The sequence below is a fragment of the Tursiops truncatus genome, chromosome 6, assembly GCF_011762595.2.
Source record: "Tursiops truncatus isolate mTurTru1 chromosome 6, mTurTru1.mat.Y, whole genome shotgun sequence".
NCBI classification, from domain to species: Eukaryota; Metazoa; Chordata; class Mammalia; order Artiodactyla; family Delphinidae; genus Tursiops; species Tursiops truncatus.
In genome coordinates this window covers 46,114,932-46,127,122 of record NC_047039.1, presented here as the reverse complement: position 1 = coordinate 46,127,122, position 12,191 = coordinate 46,114,932, and the positions used below count along the sequence as shown (strand labels likewise).

The following is a 12,191-nucleotide window of genomic DNA, read 5'->3' as shown; positions in this document are numbered from 1 at the left end:
ATGTTGTCCATTTTATTGGCATAGAGTTGCTTATAGTAGTCTCTTATGATGCTTGGTATTTCTGAAGATTCCGTTGTAACTTCTCCTTTTTCATTTCTGATTTTATTGATTTCAGTCCTCTCCCTCTTTTTCTTGATGAGTCTGGCTAATGGTTTATCAATTTTGTTTATCTTCTCAAAGAGCCAGCTTTTAGTTTTATTGATCTTTGCTATTGTTTTCTTTGTTTCTAGTTCATTTATTTCTGCTCTGATCTTTATGATTTCTTTCCTTCTACTAACTCTGGTTTTTGTTTTTTCTTCTTTCTCTAGTTCCTTTAGGTGTAAGGTTAGATTGTTTGAGATTTTTCCTGTTTCTTGACGTAGCCTTGTATTGCTATAAACTTCCCTCTTAGAACTGCTTTTGCTGCATCATATAGGTTTTGGATTTTTGTTGTCAAAATGAAACACATCGTCGTGTTTTCGCGTCATTTTTTTCTAGGTATTTTTTGATTTCCTCTTTGATTTCTTCAGTGATCTCTTGATTATTAAGTAACGTATTGTTTAGCCTCTATGTGTTTGTGTTTTTTATGATTTTTTTCCCTGTAATTGATTTCTAATCTCATAGTGTGTGGTGAGGAAAGATGCTTGTTATGATTTTAATTTTCTTAAATTTACTGAGGCTTGATTTGTGACCTAAGATGTGATCTATCCTGGAGAATGTTCCATGTGCACTTGAGAAGAAAGTGTAATCTGCTGTTTTGGATGGAATGTCCTATAAATATCAATTAAATCCATCTGGTCTTTTGTGTCATTTAAAGCTTGTGTTTCCTTATTAATTTTCTGTTTGGATGATCTGTCCATTGCTGTAAGTGAGGTGTTAAAGTACATCACTATTGTTGTGTTACTGCTGATTTCCTCTTTTATAGCTGTTAACAGTTGCCTTATGTATTGAGGTGCTCCTATGTTGGGTGCATATGTGTATTTATAATTGTTATATCTTCTTCTTGGATTGATCCCTTGATCATTATGTAGTGTCCTTCCTTGTCTCTTGTAACATTCTTTATTTTAAAGTCTATTTTATCTGATATGAGTATTGCTACTCCAGCTTTCTTTTGATTTCCATTTGCATGGAATATCTTTTTCCATCCCCTCACCTTCAGTCTGTATGTGTCCCTAGGTCTGAAGTGGGTCTCCAGTAGATAGCATATATATGGGTCTTGTTTTTGTATCCATTCAGGGAGTCTTTGTCTTTTGGTTGTCGCATTTAATCCATTCGCATTTAAGATAATTATCGATATGTATGTTCCTGTGACCATTTTCTTAACTGCTATGTGTTTGTTTTTGTAGGTCCTTTTCTTCTCTTGTGTTTCCCGCTTAGAGAAGTTTCTTTAGTATTTTTTGTAGGGCTGGTTTGGTGGTGCTGCCTTCTCTTAGCTTTTGCTTGTCTGTAAAACTTTTGATTTATCCGTCATATCTGAATGAGATCCTTGCCAGGTAGAGTAATCTTAGTTGTAGGTTCTTCCTTTTCATTGCTTTAAATATATCATGCCACTCCCTTCTGGCTTGTAGAGTTTCTGCTGAGAAATCAGCTGTTAAGCTTATGGGAGTTCCCTTGTATGTTATTTGTCATTTTTCCCTTGTTGCTTTCAATAATTTTTCTTTGTCTTTAATTTTTGCCAGTTTGATTACTGTGTGTCTTGGCATGTTTCTCCTTGGGTTATCCTGTATGGGACTCTCTGTGCTTCCTGGACTTGGGTGGGTATTTCCTTTCCTATGTTAGGGAAGTTTTCAACTATAATCTCTTCAAGTATTTTCTCGGGTCTTTTCTCTCTCTCTTCTCCTTCTGGGACCCCTGCAATGTGAATTGTTGGTGCATTTAATGTTTTCCCAGAGGTTTCCTAGGCTGTCTTCATTTCTTTCATTCTGTTTTCTATATTCTGTTCCGTGGCAGTGAATTCCACCATTCTGTCTTCCGGGTCACTTATCCGTTCTTCTGCCTCAGTTATTCTGCTATTGATTCCTTCTAGTGTATTTTTCATTTCAGTTATTGTATTCATCTCTGTTTGTTTGTTCTTTAGTTCTTCTAGGTGTTTGTTCTTTAATTCTTCTAGGTCTTTGTTAAACATTTCTTGCATCTTCTCAGTCTTTGCCTCCATTCCTCCTGGCCTGTGTTTATGGGTCATGTAGTCATCACCAGCCATATATTTAGTTGATTTGGCAGGAGTAGTTGTTAATTCCTGGCTTATGCTCTGTTCGAGGAGGAGCAATAGCCATTTTGAGCAATAAGGTTGTGTAAAAAATTCTGTGGAATTATATTAGGTTTGCCATGTATGGTTGAAGATTTTGGGCTCCATTTTGTAAAATAGGAACAGCTATGGTAAACTTCCAAGTTTTCATATAAAACAATATTAATTTAGGTGGGTGGGCAGAAGAAACATTAATGCCAATTTTTAGCAAAGTTTGAGCACCTTGCCTAACGTCATTTTAAAGATACAGTAATTTTAGTTGCCATATGAAAGTAAATCTTTATGTAATCTATAGGGAAGTGGAAGAATCAATTAATTTTAATTACAGAAAAATGATTAAGGCTTAAATTCATAAAATGCATATATATTTCCCTTAACATATGACTCAAATATTGTATGTACGTAGTAGAAAAGTCAGAAGTTTTGACTGAGGAAAAAAAGATTAAGAATCATCTCTAAACCAGAGTATATGTATAACAGAGAAAGAGATCATACTATAGATATTGTTTTGTAACATGTTTTTATTCAGCTAGCAGTTTATCATGGACACCAAGTCATGTAATAATCTACTTCTGACAGCTAATTGAATGAGCATGTGGCTGTCCTGTATTTAATGAATTTCCTATTGTGGGATACTTAAATTGTTTTGTTTTGATTTTGACTTTTCATATGATGCACCATACTGTGATAAATTTTTTTTATTGAAATATAGTTGACATACAAAATTATGTTTGTTTCAGGTGTACAACATAGTGATTCAACATTTAACTACATCATGAAATGATCAAGACCATAAGTCTAAGTAACCATCTGTCCCCATGCAGAGTTGTTACAACATTGACGATATTTCTTGGTGTGTAATACGTCCCTGTGACTTATTTATTTTCTCACTGAAAATTTGTATCTCTTAATTTTCTTCACCTGTTTCGCCCACCCCCCAAACCACCCATTTGTTCTATCTGTGAGTCTGTTTTCATCTTGTTTTGTTTGTTTTTTGGTTGTTAGATGGCAAATGTAAGTGAAATCATACAGTATTTGTCTTTCTCTGCTTGACTTACTTCACTTAGCATAATATTCTCTAGGTTCATCCACATTGCTGCAAATGGCAGTATTTCATTCTTTTTTATGGCTGAGTAGTATTCCATTGTATAAATATACCACATCTTCTTAATCCAGTCATCTTTTGATGGGCACTTGGGTTGCTTCCATGTGTTGGCTATTGTAAATAGTGCTGCTATCAACATTGTGGTGCATGCATCTTTTTGAAATAGTGTTTTCATTTTTTTTGGATATATACCTAGGAGTAGAATTCCTAGGTCATATCGTAGTTCTATTTTTAGTTTTTTAAGGCACCTCCATACAGTTTTCCGTAGTGGCTGCACCGATTTGCATTCCCACCAGCACCATACCAGGGCTCCCTTTTCCCCACATCCTCTCCAACATTTGTTATTTGTAGACTTTTTGATGATGGCCATTCTGACAGGTGTGAGATGATACCTCATTGTGGTTTTGATTTGCATTTCTCTAATAATTACTGATGTTGAGCACATTTTCATGTGCCTATTAGCTATCTGTATGTCTTCTTTGGATAAAAGTCTATTTAAGTCTTCTGCCCATTTTTTATGTTGTTTGTTTTTTTGTTATTTAGTTGTATGAGCTGTTTGTATATTTTGGAAATTAAGCCCTTGTTGGTTGCATGATTAGCAAGTATTTTCTCCCAGTCCACAGGTTGTCTTTTTGTTATAGCGATGGTTTCCTTTGCTATGCAAAAGCTTTGCTTTTAATTTTGTATCTGCTGAACAACTTTTCAGCAGGTTTTTTTGGTGGGTGGGGGGGTTTAAGCTATTTTGATTGAATTTCTGTTATTTTTCTTTTTTTACCTTGGAGTCTAAATTCCATTTATCTGAACAGGGGAAGGAACTGGCCTTTTAAAAAAAAAATCCCTCTGGTTATTTGGGGGAATAAAGCACTAATTTTCTTGTCAAAGGATATTTCTGACACATTCTTAGTGTGAGTTTGCTAGTTCATGCCAGGAGAGTGTCCAACATGAAATAGATAATTAATTCAGACAGAATCTCGCAAAAATGAAAACTGAACGTCCCTGCAGGGAGCTCTTTTGTCATTCTTTCTGTTCCTGCAGAGAAATCAATGGAGTTTACATTGGAAGATATTGTTCCCTTTAGGGGGAGGTGTCTCAGGGAAGCTGCAACTTCTGACATGGCGGAATAAAAGAGAAACCTAAAATCCCAGGCCGCTGAGTAGTGATTCCCTTGGGTGGCTTGATAATCTAGATCAATCTGTTTAGTCAATGCCTTTCTGTTTTAACTTGTAACACTTATACAGTTCCAAGCCTCTTCTATTCAGATGTTAGAATTATAAGTCTGTACTACAAACTGCCAAACAGTTTTTCTGTCGTGCCTCCTTTAGAAATGTCATTGTGATATTAGGGATTGTTAGTATGAGAGTAGCTTTACCACATCAAGTACACATATTTTTGATTCATTAAGCCACGCTTTGGGATTTAGATATGTGCCTTTACATTATTTGCCATCAACAGTACAGAAGTTGAGCAACTCTAATCATCAGAATTACTGTCCTTTAGATTATAAGGGACTTGAAAAAAGGCAACTCAATATTTATTCTTATTTTTTTTTTACAACACTGCTTTGATAATACACTAGTCTCAGACATTAAAAGACTGAAATTGCTTAAATAAACCTGTGCTAGTAATTTTTTTATACCTATAACCTTTAACCCCATATTATTAGGTTAAGAAAGAATGTTATTTTTCCCATTGTTTCTGCTCCATTGATTATAGTGCCTAAAACTCCTCTTATCCCATGTTATTGTATTTTGGTAACAGAAGCATCCTGTTTTATGAATTGTGTGTGCTGAATTAGCTTAAGAGGGCTTCACTGCATGGTGATGACTTGAGTCCTCTAATTGTGAAGGCAGTTTCTTTTACCTTCATTATGATAAGGGCAAATAAGGCGGTTTTCATAGCCTAAATGTTTTTAAAAAGCTTTCCCTCTGTTGGAGTAAAGCATCAGGACAAAAGGAGTAGGCTCTTCTTGGGAATTTCTAGAAATACCTTTTGGAGGTAAAATTAGAAGATAGCTATGTGTTCCTCTGCGAAGAAACAAATTCATTCTTACAGCTCAAGAACTGAAGCAAAGACTGATTCTTTTGCGATTCATTATCTTTTCCATTGGCAAGCTTCTTTTACACTGTATAAAGCACATTTGCGTACAATTGCCTCAGTATTGTCTTTACTGTTAACCTTGTGCTATACATAGAGCAGGTGTTAGTAATATTATTTCCGTTTTGCAGCTGCGGACACAAATTGAAGGAGATTAATGACTTTGCCATAGTCCCACAGCTACCAAATGGGAGAACCTGGGGTTTCTGACTCTAGTCATGTGCTCTTTACAGTATATCATGTTGCATCGGATCTTCATAATCTGTGCTGTTTAGTGTCGCTAAGGTTCTTGTGGAAGAATAACATGGAAAAAGTATCATTCTCCCCAAGAAACAAAAATGGCAACAAAATATACATAACGTAAGCATTCAGAATGGAATGAATTCTCCAAAATCTCATAGACAAACTAAGCAAGATGTTCTGAGTCATTAATCGGTAAATATTCATACGCTATGTATGCATAATACCTAGGTATTGTTCCTTCTATTTTGTTTGTTTTTGCTTGTTTTGCCCTTACTGTTGAATTGTGGGCTTAGTATTGTAGGCTGATAGTTTTCCTTGTATTTTATTTGTTTTTGCTGTTTTGCCCCTACTGTTGAATTGTGGATTTAGTATTGTAGGCTGATAGTTTCTGTGGATTTAGTATCATAGGATTTAGTATTGTAGGCTGATACCGTTGAATTGTGGATTTAGTATTGTAGGCTGATAGTTTCCTGTGGATTTAGTATTGTAGGCTGTTAGCACTTTTAAGATCTTATTGCACTGTCTTTTGGTCTTGTTAATTTTGAAAAGTTTGTTGTTACTCTAAATTGCTCCTTTGTAGATAGCCTGTATTTTCTTCCATTTATCTCTGAAGATTGTCTCTTTGCCTTTGGTTTTAAACAGTCATATTATAATGTATAGACATATAAACTTATTTTTAGTGTGGCTTATTTGATTTTATTTTTCTGTGCAAATCATTTGGGTTATGTATTATGGGAGTGCTTTTTGAGAGTGGTCCAGGTACCCCCAGCTCACTGCCATTTTTTGTTAATTTCTCAGCTCATTGGTTTCTAGTCCAACCATTACACTAGGGTGCAGCCCTTCAAGGGTGCTGGTTTTATGTGGGGGTCTCAGTTCTGACTCTCTTCCATCTATAGAATAAAGGCAGTATCTCCTCTTACCATGTGGACATTTAAACTCAAGCTATTAGGTTATGGAAACTGACAACTTCCTTTCAATACCACAATGCAGGTATTTCCCTCTTTGTTTCCGGCACTGGGTAATTAACCCCACCCCCATTTTTCCTTTTCGGCTCAGCTATATATAAAAGAATTTTCTTCTTTATCAGTCATTTCAAGTATGGCCCATCATGTTGTTGGAGCCAGAAGTCAGTCTATTTTTTGAAAACAGACAAGTCATTGGGTAATAAACAGTAGGCCGAAACAAGCCAGTAAAGACCAGGAACATGAGCTTGACTAATCTGATATAGTATGACAGATTGCACAGGTCAACAGGCTGGTGGATCAGATCCACAGGGTTCTAGTAGATGGACATAGCAAGATAGTAATCGGTTGAATCCAAAGCCCTCAGGGCTGGAAGATCTCTAAGATCTAGTCAAGAATAGCCAGGGTTGCGAAGGTCAAAGGAAGCAGGCTTCTTTATTAGAGGCTTCCCTGCTCCTGATTATGTATAGGCAAGCCTGGATTTAACGTATATTCCCTGCAGGTATACCTTGCTTACATTTAAGGCACAATTCATGGCTGGGATTCTGGAATATCTTCTCATATTCCACATGTAGAGTACCATTTCAGGCACTAGTTTTCAAACTTTCTAGGAGGAAGACTTTTAAAAAAATTAGTAAACCTTAGTAAATACTTAGAGGATACTTAGAGGATATAGCCTCACTCCCCACCCACCATCCATGGACAAGGCAAGCCCTTTTTGTACTCCCATAATTGGTGGCCAGAGATCTTTTTTGTTGATCTGCAAAGTGCATCAGAACATGTATGAGACCATACTTCCTCCTGGTATTTTGATTTACGGAAATGTTTGAATGACAAACCTGTTGTTAGCAGACCTTTCATCTGAGTTACAGTCCTTTTTCCCTCGTGCCTGCAGGATATTTCTTTCTAGATGTCTTTCCATCCGCTCCAATTAAACATATCCATCCCCCATCTCCTGCAAAGGTGCTCCTTCTTCAGGTTTCCCCTCCATTTAATTGTGTTGCTTTTTATTCACCCAAGTCTCTAGGCCCAAATCATCTCACTTCATTCTCCAAGTCCTTTTAATTCTTTTATTCTCTATCTCAGATTTACCATTCCTCAGGCTCCAGTACCATCAGTAGTTGATAACTACTGATAATCTGATATAGTTATTACTGTGCTAGGTGAGCGGGGTGGGGGGGGTGAGAACTGTAAGATGTGGTCATTGTCTTTACAGAACTTAATATCTAGTTGAGAAGACAATTTATATTTACAAAAATAGTGAACAATACCAGGCAGTATGGAATTAAATGTTAAGTTGGGTGGTACAGAGTTTTAAGTGCTAGAAGTTAGAGGAAAGGAAGGGATAAAATGAGGGCCTGAATTGTAAGAGAAAAGTTAATTTTAGAATTGAGATTTGAACTGTCTTGAAACAACGTAGGTTGGAATTAGATAGGAATTTAAAGTGAGGAGAAAGCATGGATAATACAATTTTTGGAAAACTTTTGAGGTTCTTTATGTTAGGGACTACTGACAAATAGGAATTAGAGAGGTTCATGAGTGCTTTGAGTTTGGCTATAAGACTACCAGAAGAATCTTTCAAAAATAGTATTTGAATTTAGTTTATTCCCCAACTCAGAAATCTCTGGAGGCTTCCTTTTCCTTTTGATTCTGATCCAAACTGCTTTGGTATTCTAGGTACTCTTTGATCCATCAGCCTTGCTTCACCAGGACTCGTGCTTTTTATGTCTACAGCTTGCTTTATTTGTGTTTGACTTATGCTTTCCATTTCCTTGTGGGATGTCTGCCTGATTTCTTTCCATTCCTTCTCCAAGTCCCATCTCTAGACTTTTTGCCTCCTGATACTGTAATGACTCCCACCCACTGAAATAGCTTTCCTCCCTGGGTTCCTCCTGAAACTGTTTTCTGTTGAAAATAGTTCAAAATCTAATCATGCACCTTTTGTTTCCCAATGATTTAGAATTACAGACATTTCTTTTCCTTTTTGATATGGTGGTAAATTCTTTGAAGGGTTAGATTATGTTTTGTATTTTATTGTTCCTCTTAGTGCTGTATACTACTCTGGGTATATACTCGATGTTGAATTGATAGCTTTTAAAGAATTGGTTTCTTTTTTATTTCAAATACTGATGATTTGTAATATTAGAGCTACTTTGTATAAATGTACCTACTGTCATGCCTGACAGTACTGCCCTTAGTGAATGCTAGTGGAATCCAAATTTGTAGTGGATCTCAAGTCAAAGAACATTTTTCTGCTGTTTCATGGAAGGTGGAAAATAAGAGCAAAAGCACTGAATCCAAGTTTTCTGAGATACTCTTTCTGCTGTCTTCATTGAGTCTCTCCTTAATCTGTGTCTTTAAGTATATATTATTCATTTATCTTTAACATCTTTTCACTTGTCAACTCATGTAGTGTTTCCTAAATAATTTATGTTTGTAGATGAAGATAAATTGTGTGTGTTAATTGAAGCTTAAGAGAAGAGATTGTAGTGGTTTAGAAAGATTAATCCTTGTTAAACTCTATCTGATTGATCTGTGCTGCCACTCTTCCTGCCTCAGTTTTAAAATTTTAATCAAATATCTGTAAGTGAAGAAATGATCCATTGTAGTTGGAATTGAACTTAAGAAGATATTTGAATATCCTTAAAAACAGATCTTGAAATGGCTTAAGAATACTTGGTTTAAGGGAATTGGGTCAAGCTAACAATAACATTTTTGTTAGTTTTATTTTAGCATGTAACAGCCTCTTAAAAATCTGAAATGACTTTTTAAACAAAGTTTTAAGTTATTATTTTAAATAATAAAATTATTCACCTACCTCATTTAGAAGTTTGTAAGATGATTTGAGAGTGTTTGATTTATGTATGCTAACATCCCAATTTTCTGAGTGGTGATACAGTTTCAGCAAGACTAGAAAACTATGAGAACTGTGAATACCTGGATTTAGAAATGTTCTAGCATTATCTCACCCTTCTTGGTTTCAGAGAATGGCTATTCAACAATGTTTGTAGCTAACCTGGAGTGAATTTTGTGTGTATTTGTGCGTGAGGGAGAGCGACAAAGCTTTGCTTCTTTGGTTAACCAGAATAAAGTAAAAAAGCAGTAGTGTGAGGCAGGCTGGATCTTCTTCAACAACAGTTTATATTAGTTTAAATAATTTCTTTTGAGGGGTGATGATTTATCAGATCTTAACTGCTAGGAGTGTTCTTGTTCTTAAGTTTCCTTATAATGAAAGACAGTACTCTTTACTAACGGCATCATATGAGCTGGGATTTTGTTAGGCATTGACTTTTGTATTTGCTTCACAGGTGGTTTGTATTCGCTCCACTTGGAATGCTCTCTCCCCAAAGCTGAGTTGTGACATGAGACCTCTCATTTTGAAGACCCTCAGTGAACTGTTTTCTCTGGTTCCTTCCTTAACAGTCAATACAGCTGAATATGAGGTATGCATTCAGAGCTCAATAAATTGTCTGTTTCTACATTGGGAAGACATGTGCTTTATCATAACTTTTGGGAAAAAATATTCGTATCTTTTGTTTGCCAAAAATCATTTAGCACTTTTTGTTCTGTGAACATGTTGATATCTTTATGGACTCCTAGGAGTAGGAGGATATCCACCCTTATCAGTCCTCTGTCTTTGAGATTTATTTACGTGAAGGATGCCAAGTTTTTATTATGAAAGTATAGTCAAGATTTTTTAAAGCCCATATGTTAAAATAGTGTTTCTTAAAATAATAGAATTCACGAGGCCAACAGTTTAAATGCATTTTGTTGGTGTTTTAAATTCTAAAAAGTGTTACAAAGGCTTTAGTAAGGCAGGGCAGACTTCTGAGTAGTATAGACATAGTGTCATTTGTGGGTTTTTTCTAGCTTAGGCATAGAGATTTGATTTTTTACGTGTTAGTTTATTAGTTTACATTTTCTATATATAGCTTTGCTTTTCATGTATACTCTTCAATGAAGACGATTGTAAAATCAACCTGTCCTAGGAGAGGAAAATAATTTTATGAACTAGGCAATGTTTGTCATCGTAATGAATTGAAACACTTGGTGGAAGATGTTTTGCTGTAAGATTCACGTACTTCTGTTTAACATTTTCTCTGTTATCTCGTCTTTGAATGAAATGAGAGGGTGGCAGATTCATTTATATCTCCACTTTTGTAGCCATATCCCCTTTCAAGCTCACCTTTTTATTGACTTTTCCTTCAAAGAGCCTCAATTGATTTCCACTTGAAGTCTTGGTGAACCTTTAGTTTGATTTAGTGCTTCACAGACTTTGATAAACTGGCCCTCTGTAAGATTCCAAGAATAGTCCCTTACTTGTTTTAGATCACATGAGAAGACAGGATTGTAGGATAATACTTCTAATCATTCTAAATGCTACACAGTGAATAAAATCAAATTTGTCCTTACCAAGGACACAATACCTAGCATGGTACATAATGTATATTCAGAACCTAGTTGTTGAATGAACCAATACAGGATATTGTGAGTTTATTCTCACATTTGGGCTTTTGTTTTGGGATATTAAAAAAGGAATCAATTCGAGACTCCTAGAGTATATAGTTCACCAACAGTCTTTTTTATGGCCACTGTTCGTGGATACATACCCCATGTTGTCAGAAAATCTGCCAGGCTACTGATAAGGAGCCCATACTAAAACACAAAATAAGGACTTTGTATGCAGTGATACGTATATTTATTTTCTGTCTTCAAGGGCTGAACTCATATACCTTTGTATTGCTTGTACTTTCAGTTTTTCTTACATTGAATTTATGAAGTGGCTTGTGTGTTTTTTATGTTTGCTTACATTGGTAAGCTGTAAGTTGTCTTTTGGACGATTTTTTTTTCCTTCAAATTTTACATTCCTTTTCAGTGACATTTTATTTTGGTTTATCTTCATGCTTATAATAACATTAGGATTCCTCTGTTATTCAGATAGATGGCTTGGGGACCATTTCATCCATCAGTTTCCTCCTAGTAGGGAGATTACTTCAGTGATCAGAGCCCACCTGGCAGCAGAAGTAAAGAAACGTAGGGAAACCCCTCTCCCGTCTGTCGCTCTGTCTCTCCCTTCCTCCCCGCCTCCCCCACTTTCTCCCTCCCTCCCTTCCTTTCTCCCTCCCTCCTCCTGTCTCCTGTGTGTGTTTAAATAATTTGTTTTCTATTAAGTGCTTAGAGTTTGTTTGTATGTAAGCCCGAGTTGAATATAGTTTTCCCAAAACATTTCTTAGGTCGTTGCTATCCCTAGTCACCTCAAATGCCTTGTGTTTACCAAAAGTGAAGTCCAGTTTCTTTATATGGAGCCAATAAGGTCTCTTAGAATTGGCCTCATTCTGCTTTTCCGCCTCCTGCACTCCAGGAAAACCAAACCATTGTAGATTCCTTCTCTGCTTCCAAATTTTTCCATTGCTTTTCCTTTGTTCATGTTGTTCTCTCTGTCTAGTATTACCTTCTTTTTCACCTCTAATTTTAAAGTCTATTTTAGGAAATAAAGAATTGGTTTAAGTTATCTCATCCTTTGAGAATTTTTCTTCAACAGGAGTCTATTGCTCCCGAAGTT

The 12,191-nt window shown here is 35.9% G+C and overlaps 1 protein-coding gene across 5 annotated transcripts in view; it reads left to right on the top strand.

The window, feature by feature from the left end:
* FOCAD (focadhesin) overlaps positions 1-12,191 on the top strand; it is a 313,712-nt gene that overhangs the window by 181,206 nt on the left and 120,315 nt on the right. For all 5 annotated transcript variants that reach the window (XM_019934890.3, XM_019934889.3, XM_019934891.3 and 2 more), the window contains exon 16: positions 9,937-10,071. In XM_019934890.3, coding sequence (XP_019790449.1) covers positions 9,937-10,071 — 135 coding nt within the window. The remainder of the gene's footprint in view (positions 1-9,936; positions 10,072-12,191) is intronic.